At 33.3% G+C, this 10,440-nt stretch overlaps 1 protein-coding gene and 1 long non-coding RNA gene across 2 annotated transcripts in view; both read right to left on the bottom strand.

Annotated features, from left to right (window-relative positions):
- The window catches only part of LOC113052690 (uncharacterized), a 13,863-nt gene extending 11,854 nt beyond the window's left edge, over nucleotides 1-2,009 (bottom strand). The window contains exons 1-2 of the long non-coding RNA XR_003277102.1: nucleotides 1,834-2,009; nucleotides 1,026-1,119 (exon numbers count right to left, since the gene is read on the bottom strand). This is a non-coding gene — a long non-coding RNA (uncharacterized LOC113052690). The remainder of the gene's footprint in view (nucleotides 1-1,025; nucleotides 1,120-1,833) is intronic.
- Nucleotides 2,010-4,072: 2,063 nt separating this feature from the next.
- LOC113052689 (protein DGCR6-like) lies at nucleotides 4,073-8,973 on the bottom strand. The gene is made up of 6 exons (XM_026217093.1): nucleotides 8,772-8,973; nucleotides 8,017-8,140; nucleotides 6,072-6,232; nucleotides 5,896-5,996; nucleotides 4,454-4,594; nucleotides 4,073-4,365 (listed from the first exon to the last, which is right to left on the bottom strand). Exons 2-6 carry the CDS (start codon nucleotides 8,124-8,126, stop codon nucleotides 4,285-4,287), a joined length of 594 nt encoding a protein of 197 aa, XP_026072878.1. The 5' UTR covers nucleotides 8,127-8,140; nucleotides 8,772-8,973; the 3' UTR covers nucleotides 4,073-4,284.
- Between the last annotated feature and the right edge of the window lie 1,467 nt (nucleotides 8,974-10,440).

Below are 10,440 nucleotides of genomic sequence, written 5' to 3'. Positions count from 1 at the left end.
CGTCTCATAGAGAACAAAACCCTCAAATAAAAGGTCATTTGGCTCTCTTAGACAGCATGCTTCTCCTGAGAAAACATTTTATTTCATTATATTTTAGATTTTATATATATTTTACATTTTTATTTTATTATATATATATATATATATATATATATATATATATATATATATATATATATAATATTTATATTTTATTTTACTTTACTTTTAGTTATCTTATTACATTGAGTGAAACTTCAATTATAGTTATTTATTTTTTATTTTATTATATTTTATTTTACAGTTTACTTTTCTTTCAAGTAACAAATTTTTTTTTTTAATGATTTTAGTACATCAAGTTAAATTAAAAAGAAATAAAATAAGTGTTTTATATTTATTTTACATATTTTAATATATATTTTGTTCTATATTAAGTCAAGTAAGAAAAATCTATTTTTATTGTTTTATTTTTAGTACATCGAGTTAAAACAAATGAGAAACATTGCTTTAGCAATGACCGGAGAATTTATATATATATACATACAATTTATTTATTAATGTTCTGAAATGTTTATAGCTAAAAATATTTTTTTCAAAAATGTTATTTATTTTATTTAAAGTAACAGAAACCTTTTGATATGGTTTTAATTTGAGTTATCTATAAAAACCCTGATCACATTCTCAAATGTGAACAAATGATCCGAGCCACAGTCTTCATCAGCTCTGTACTGTATAAGGTACGACAAATAATTTCTCCATTTAAATACAACTGAGAACTCCTGAGCAATGAAAGAGAAAGCTCTGAGCAATAACACACAGCTGAGTGATCTCTAGTTATTTTTCTGCTGCTGTGAGCTCCAGGTGGGTTTCTTTTTGCTGAAAGTGTTGATTTCTGCTAAAGCGATCAATGTCAGAGCAAGCCTCTCAGTAAAGAAAGAGAAAATCCCACAGTAACAACAGAAACGAGTTTCCTCGCACACAAGAGCGCATTCACTTCCACAAGCTGCTTGTTAAAGGACAATACAAGTAAAGGACAATAAGCTTACCTGTGATTTTCTCTCGTCCTGAAGGCCACAGAGATCTGACGCTCTTTAAAAGTGCAGTTGATATTATTTCTGGCTCATTCGTCAAGTCATCTTCCTAGTTCATGCATAGAGAAAATTCACATACTGAGCAAAGTATGCATACTATATAGTGCACAAATAGTAGTATGCTATTCCAAACACAGTTTGTGAGGATCTGTAAAAATAAATAAATAAATAACACAAGTATTTGTGAAGCTTCTCTAGTTTGTAAAGAAACAAACCACTCGTTATTTTGGTCCTCCATATCATTCAGCAAAAAATAATAATAATAATAATAATAATAATAAAAATAAAATAAAGTAAGATAAATCTAAAATTAAATAAATAAATTGTACTAAAATATATGGAAGAAACTATATTTTTAAAAACTGTATTTATATTTATAATTAGTTTGTACATGTATATAAATATATTTTAGCAAAAAATGTGAATATTTAGAAACATATTTACTAAAACATTTTCTTCACCGTCTATATTGTTGACAACATAATCAAATGTAATGATCAAAGCAGATTGATCTGGTACAACATTAATTCAAGACATAAAACATGAACACATTAACAGTAGAAATAAAAATAAATAAATAAAATGCGTTAAAATAAATATGATTTGTACTCTTTCTGTGAACACTTTTCAATGAATCAACTGACTCAATTGAATCGGTTCACATTAGCGAGAAATGACGCCTAGAAACAAACCGATTCATTTAGTTCGGTCAAGTCACACTTCTACCTAAACAGAGCTGATGAGAAACAGATGAAATACTTACACAAGACTGGAAGATCAAGCAGGTGAGTCTCTGCACGACTCCTAACACACGTCCATGAACACTTTCAGAGCGAGATTCGAACAGCGCCACCCACTGGCTGCTCCATGACTTCTGCTGGAACTACAGTCTACAGCAAACACATCAAATCACCATTTCTGTAGCTCTAGAGCTGTATTGATTCACTGTACTGTGGTAACATATAAATATAAAAACTATGGAAGTATATGGGTAGCAATATTCAATTTGGAATGCAATATGTAAAATAGCAATGCATTTCTGTATTTACATTTTCCAATACATTTGTGCAAACGTTTGGAGCAAAATGAAAATAAAAATGAAATTACATCATTTTGATTTGCCATTTCATACACTAGTTTTAATATTTGAAATGAATACTAATTTTAATGCTTTATAAGTTGCAAAATTAAAATGAAAATGTATTACAGAAATGATTAGATTTGTATAATATGTTCAAGCAAAAACTGTGGCAAAATTATCATTCAAATGCTATTTTTCTTAATTGCATTAACATTCACAGTCAAGACACTTACGATTGCATTTTCATTCAGTGTCCCGCAATCAGAGGCGGATCTAGAAAAATATTGATGGGGTGAAGAGAAGGGGGCAGGAATTTTTGAGGGGTGGCAACATATGGTAGACATATACTGAATTTAGTCACAGTTATCACAGTTAGATGATAAATATATGTGCACACTACAAAAGGACACAGGCTATCATTTACAAACTTAATCTCATGCAATCAATGTCATTTATATAGGAATAGAGTTCAAAGCTGGTTCGCAAATAATTTGAGTGAGTTTGGGAGTTCTGAGCGGGATCGCGAATCATTTGAATCAGTTCGGGAGTTCGTAGCGGGATCACGAATTATTTGAGTCGGTTTGGGAGTTCGGAGCGGGTTCGCGAATCATTTGAGTCAGTTTGGGTATCGCGAATCATTTGAGTCAGTTCGGGAGTTCAAAGCGGGTTTGCGAATCATTTGAGTCAGTTTGGGGATCGCGAATCATTTGAATCAGTTCGGGAGTTCGGAGCGGGTTCGCGAATCATTTGAGTCAGTTTGGGGATCGCGAATCATTTGAGTCAGTTCGGGAGTTCAAAGCGGGTTCGCGAATCATTTGAGTCAGTTTGGGGATCGCGAATCATTTGAGTCAGTTCGGGAGTTCAAAGCGGGTTCGCGAATCATTTGAGTCAGTTTGGGGATCGCGAATCATTTGAGTCAGTTCGGGAGTTCAAAGCGGGTTCGCGAATCATTTGAGTCAGTTTGGGGATCGCGAATCATTTGAGTCAGTTCGGGAGTTCAAAGCGGGTTCGCGAATCATTTGAGTCAGTTTGGGGATCGCGAATCATTTGAATCAGTTCGGGAGTTCGGAGCGGGTTCGCGAATCATTTGAGTCAGTTTGGGAGTTTGGAGCGGGATCACGAATCACGAAAGATTCGTGCTCATAAATTTTTTAATTGGCCATAAACTTTAATTCGTTGCTGCCAACTGGGGTGGCAGCAGGGGTGGCAAGGCTTTCTTTAAGGCTGCCAGCCCGGTTGATCCGCCCCTGCCCGCAATGAATGTAGCAAAATTCAATGTGCACATTGAAAATGCATTTCGAGCCGATCACGTGTCCGCCCCCTCGCGCCACGTCAATCACTGCGTGAACAAGGCAGGGCAGAAGGTTCAAGATTCGTGAGGATTCAAGTGAGAGAACATGGACAAGACAGTTGTCTTGTAAATACAGAAATGCATTGCCATTTTACATTTTGCATTGTCATTTTGCATATTACATTCCAAATTGAATATTGCTACTCATATACACCACACGCAGCTACAGTGCAAACAACTTACTCACCACTAGATGGCGGAAAAGGAAACTCTTGGGCTGATTAAATGTATATAATTTGTATATAAATATAAAAAAATATGATATTTTTAAAATAAAATATTATAACCAAGAAAATATGTTGTTATCAATTAAAATAATGATTTCTTTTTCTTTTCTTTTTTTGTCATTCCTCCAGTCTTTAGTGTCACATGATCTTCAGAAATCATGAAAATATATTTATATATTTTCAGTATTGAAAACAGGTTTTTTTGGAGCCTGTCATACTTGTTCTCAGTGTTATTTGATAAATAAATAGAAATATTTATATATAAAGGTTTATAAAAGAATGCAAATTTAATTGAAATCATTGCTTATATATATATATAGAGAGAGAGAGAGAGAGATGAAAATACTTTGTAGCAAAAGTTTTTATTCTGCATTAATTCAAATCAATGGGTTAATTTACATGCTCTCTGTACATTCACTTACACAAACCTGACAGTCTGCGTGTGTTTGTGATTTAAAGATGCAAATCATGTTCAAAGAAATGAGTCGATGAACGAAGACAAGTCATTTTTAATAATTAGCTCCTGTACACGTGTCCCGATGAAACAGAGTCTCTTCAGGGCAGAGATCCAGAGAGAGTCTCTTTCTGCTGCAGCTTCAGGATCAGCTCCAGCAGATTCATCTGCATCATCACCTCCTGAGACGGACAGAGAGAGAGAGACGAGTGAGAGAACGAGAGAGAGAGAGAGAGAGAGAGAGAGAGAGAGAGAGAGAGAGAGAGAGACCTGCGGGTTAGTGGTGATGTAGAAGCCCTGCACGCCTGCTTTCTCCAGCGTGTTCTGCTGATCTAGAACCTTCTGATCCATCTCAGCCACCACCTTCTCGTCCATCATCCTCTGCTCTTCTTTCACTCGCTGATCGAGAGCCTGAAGCAGTGACGGAGACAACACATTAACTCTACACGTCCTCTTCAAATCACAGACACGTCCTAAACACGCCTGAAGTCTCCAGGTTCTGGCTCTGTTTTACTGAAGTGCTCGATATTTGCTTTGTTGTGATTGGTAGATCCCACCTTCTCTCATGACATGATTGGTCAATTCTGTACAATGCCTGCGTGAAGGGCCTTGAACTTAATGAAATAAATACTCATCTAAGTGAAATAGAAATATTAAATAAAAATATTAATAATAACAGTGACAACATAAACATGAACAAAAAAAAACTGAAAACAAAACTAATACATATTGTATAGTTAGTATATCAATATTACTAAAATAACAGTTTTCATGATTATAGCTATTATAAGAAGTCATAATATTAGTCAAAAATAATTAATATGATTATTAAAGATAGGTCTGAAGCTGCCTGTTTAAAGAAAACAAAGATTATCATCTAAATAAATATAAAACTAACATGTACCAAAATAAATCAATGAAGAAATATCACTATAATACTACTGAACTGAAACTTAATGATTATACATTTAATTTATATAATGATAATAATAATAATAATAATAATAATAATTATTATTATTATTATTCATAATATTTTATTATTAATGGTGTTATTTAAAATATTATTATTATTATTATTAATGTTGCCATTTAAAACAACATTAATAATAATTTTAAATTAAATTTATTTTATATATTTTATTTATATTTTATTAATCATGTTGTTGTTTAAAATATTATTATTATTATTATTATTATTATTATTAATGCTTAAATTTAAAACAACAACAACAACAATAATAATAATTATTATTATTATCATCATCAGTATTTTAATGAATGATGTTATAATAATAATAATAATAATAATAATAATAATAATAATAATGTCTCCTTGATAGGCTTTTCTTTAGTTGACAACATTTATAAAACATAATAAAGCATTATAAAGCAGTCTCATTAAAACTTAGAAAGATGTTGATCAGCAACTTAAACTCAAACAGCAATTGCAAATGTGATAATCATGCTAAACCATATCATGTTCCCAGGAATTGTTAGAATTATTAATAAAAATTAAAAACAGCCAACTGGTATTTGCCCGTCTGCACAATATTGGTCAAACTAGCTACCTTCAATATTACAGTAATGACTGTAATGAAAATAGGAAAACAAAGCCAAAAGCCAGATATTTTAGGCAACTTATAAATCCGGTCCAGGACAGATCCAGGAGACGGAGGACACGAATTCCCCCTGAGCACACGTCACCGTACCTCAGTTTCTGCTCTCTGGGTGGATTTCAGAACGGCCAGATTGTGAGACTTACACGTCTGCAGAGACTGTCTGTGTTTCCTCACCAAATCCTGCTTGAGAGCTGAAACACACACACACACAGTCAACATCTTACAGGTTTCAGCACGGCCTGAAACACACACACACACACACACACCTCTGTGCTCGCAGTGTAGCTTCTGTCTCTGGTTGTAGAGGTTTTTCTCCATCAGGTGTTGAATGTCCAGCAGGCCTTGCACTATTTCATACACCGTGCCATCGATGAGCGCCTGAGCCAGATCACTGAGTGTGGTGTAGGACAGACGCTGCTGAAACGAGCTGAAACACACCTTTGTTTCTCACTAAACTCCTCCAAGGACATCAGCAGAGCGAGCAGAAAGAGTTTTCACTGCCAAACCATCACTAAACATCATATACGTGAAGATTTGGAAGGAAAGCTACGAGTGACAGATGTTCTCTACAGACTGCTTGACAAGGTTTTGAACATTGACTCAGCAAGCTGCACTATTTGTGCTAATGCATTCGATACTTTTAATCATGCACTCACTTAATTTTGTTCATTTTCTCAGAAAACAAAACATCAATTTGTTTCAATTTCAATCTTCAGTTTGCATCTCTAGTGAATGTATCTTGGATGTTTAGATATTTGCATTGGGAAAAAAATACTGAGGATGATTATTATTATTATTATTTTGGTAGTGCATGTAATATTTAATGCAATAACTTCATGAATTTGACTTTCTGCTCAGATTTAAGACCTTTGTAAGGCCTTCATTTGTGGATTTAATATTTATAATGTGGTGATTTGTTGATATGGTGTGACGATGCGTTATGTAATGTGATGTGATGATGTAATGTGATGTGACATGATGATATGATGGGATGCAATGTAATGTGATGTCATGATGTGATTATGTAATAGTGTAATGTGATGTGATGTGACGTGATTTCATGTGATGTGATTATGTAATGATGTGATGTAATGTTGTGTGGTGATGTGTTATGTAATGCAATGTGATATTATGATGTGATGTGATGATGTGATGTTTTACAATGAAGCTTTGTTGTGATGTGATTATGCTGGGTTGTGATTATGTAATGATGTGATGCAATGTAATGTGATGTAATGATGTGATGACGTAAGGTTATCTGATGTAATTTGATGTGATGATGTAATTTTATGTGATGTATGCAATGTAATGTGATGTCATGATGTGATTATGTACTAATGTAATGTGATGTGACATGATGTGATTTTATGTGATATGATTATGTAATGAAGTGATGTAATGTGTGGTGATTATGTAATGATGTGATGCAATGTAATGTAATGATGTGATGACGTAAGGTTATCTGATGTAATGTGATGTTATTTTGATGTGATGTAAGGTGATGTAATGATGTAATGTGATGATCTGATGTGATGTCATGTGAAAATGTGATGATGTAATGTGATGTTGTAATGTGATGATGTAATGTAATGTGTTGATCAAAAGGTGATGTGATGTAATGATGTAAGGTTATGTGATGTGATGTTATGTGATGTAACGTGATGACATAATATGATGCATTGTGATGATGAAAGGTGATATGATGGAAGGTTATGTGATGTGATGATGTGATGTAATGATGTAAGGTTATGTGATGATGTAATGTGATGATCTGATGTTATGTGAAAATGTGATGATGTAATTTGATGTTGTAATGTGATGATGTGATGTAATGAAATTATGTGTAATTGTAATGTGATGTGATGTTATGTGATGTAATGTGATAACATAATATGATGCATTGTGATGATGAAAGGTGATATGATGGAGGGTTATGTGATCTGATGTAATGTGATTATGTGATGTGATGTACTGATGTAAGGTTATGTGATGTGATTTAAGGTGATGTGATGTGATGTACATTTACATTTAGTCATTTAGCAGACGATCCAAAGCAATCAAAAACAACAAGAGAGCAATGATAAATAAACAAAACAAAAAAAAACAGAATAGAAAAAAAAATAGAGCGAGCTAGTGATAGGGGTCTTTTTTTGTAATGATGTAAGGTAAGGTGATGTGATGTAATGTGATGATGTAATGTGATGAGCGCACCTGGGCAGGTCTTTCACGAGCGTCTGCAGCTCTGACAGCAGGTAATAGTGTCTCTCCTGTTGTCTGGCAGCATCAGACTGATCTTCACTCATACTACAGTACTTGTCCATCCCACAATCAGCTTCTACATCACGGAGAAAAGAGCTCATAAAAAAATAAAGAATTCCCCTTAAGAATCTAAATTAATAAGCATGAGTGGATGTAATAAAACAGTTTTTGTTGATTGAAATAAAGCTGAAAAAATTAAATACAAATATTAGATGAAAATTAATACTTACAAAATTTTGAAATTAGAAATGTTTGCTTTGGCAACTAGTTAAAACTATAAAAATATAACCTAATTTAAAATATTAATAAATATGATAATAGTATACAAAAAATACTCAAATAATACTGGACATGCTCACCTAAATTAAGCATTAATGTGCCAAGCAGCGTGACAACCGTAAACACTCTACATTTATTAAGTGTTATGATTAGGGATATTATTATTAATCACTTATCACAAATAATTAATTTGCTCATTAAAGACACATGTAGAATGTAGATTTTATAAAGAAAGATTAACATCTAACAAAATGCATACAAAAAATACATATATAAGCAATCGAGCTGCAATAAACTAGTAGAAACAGAATATAAACTCAATAATTAATAATGCAATAATCAGGAGGAATGTTGCACATGGATAGTGTTGGATATGTACTGACTGCAAAAGAACTAAAAACAGAGATTCGACTGAAAGTAACTCTTACCTGCTTGATATTTCTGCTTCCGGTGAGTAAAAGACTGACGCTTAAAGCGTCTCGCCTTTAAATACGAACGTTCGGTTGATTTTTAATATGGATAATAACCACAGACTGTATAAAACCGATAATAACAAATACTGCGGACTAATGTGACAACTGTTATGAACTGCGCGTGCAGGTTTACACATGCGCACTAGCAGCATGTGAGGTCCTTCAGCACGAGGGGCTGCCCTTTCATATGCCTAGAAGTTTTCTTATAGTTGAATAATTCATTGATATAATAGATTTTTTACTATGTTAATATTTAATACATATTTTTAGCTCAACTTATTGTTACACACACATACACATATACATTTTATTTATGTAGCACTTTTCTAAACAAGTTAATGCAAATCAATACGAAAACTAACAGTTACCCAGTGTAATGACTTTAATACTGGTGTAATATCATCTGTCTTTTTAATTTTTGTCAGTATTCGAGCTGCAGAATTTTGGATTAATTGCGATTGGTTAATCGTATTCTAGACCAGAACAAAGGGCATTACTAGTTATAAATGCATGCATTGTTTTTTTCTGTGTTGCTCAGAGAAAGAAATGGTCTTAAAATTTAGTAATTTTCTTCAGATTATAAAATGTTGTTTTGGTAACATTATGTACATGAGATTTAAAGTTAAAATCAGATTTAAAGACAACTCCTAAACTTTTTGCCACATGGCTTGGGTTGGGTTTAATCTGAGTATATTTAGTTTACGTGTCAATTTCTTACTTTACACTTTTGATCCAATAATCAACACTTCAGTTTTATCTTGGTTGAGTTGTAAGAAGTCATCCAAACATTTATGTCTTGGATGCAATTTGCAAGTGTATTTAATATATATATGTATATGAAAAGAGATCCTGATGATGTGACCAGGAGGTAACATATATACATTAAAAAGCAGCTGTCCTATAACTGATCCTTGAGGAACCCCACATGGATGTTACCTGGATGGATGTTCTTTCACTAAGACATGATTAAAGAAAAAACTATTTAAAACTGTTTGAGATAGATCAACATTCTCACTAATAAACAAATAAACTAATAAACATGCTCATTATTTAAAAGGATCTATTGTATCAAATGCAGCACTCAATTCAAGAAGCACCAGAACTGAAGGCCAATTTCTGTCCAGGTTTATATATGTCATTAACAACTTTAATAAAACAGGTCTCTGTATTATGGCATTTTCTAAAACCAGACTAAGTTTCAAATATTTCATATTTGCATTTAAGAATGTACTCAACTGATTAAAAACTATTGTCTCTCATAATTTACTCAAAAATTTAAGATTTGGTCTATAATTTCTAGGAGTAAAAATATCTGAATTTTACTAGGGCAGATTTAAGATCAGAGGGGAAAATGATGTGTGTGTGTGTGTGTGTGTGTGTGTGTGTGTTTGGAATGTTATGGTTGTGAAGGCGAGGTTTCTGTGGTTACAGCAGCAGCAGGACGCTGCACTGCGCGTCACTCACCTGCAGATGACGCTGTTCCCTCAGTTTCTCATCAGCATCACTGAAGCCTCATCATCATCACCATCATCATCGTCTCATCATCACCCGAGAACAGAGACAGACGCATCACGACTCACGCTCTGTTGCGATGACAATAATACATTTAGATCACAGAGTGACT

The sequence above is a fragment of the Carassius auratus genome, chromosome 33 (genome assembly GCF_003368295.1).
Source record: "Carassius auratus strain Wakin chromosome 33, ASM336829v1, whole genome shotgun sequence".
Lineage (NCBI taxonomy): Eukaryota > Metazoa > Chordata > Actinopteri > Cypriniformes > Cyprinidae > Carassius > Carassius auratus.
The sequence above is the reverse complement of the archived record's forward strand: the minus strand, read 5'-3'. Positions and strand labels throughout refer to the sequence as shown.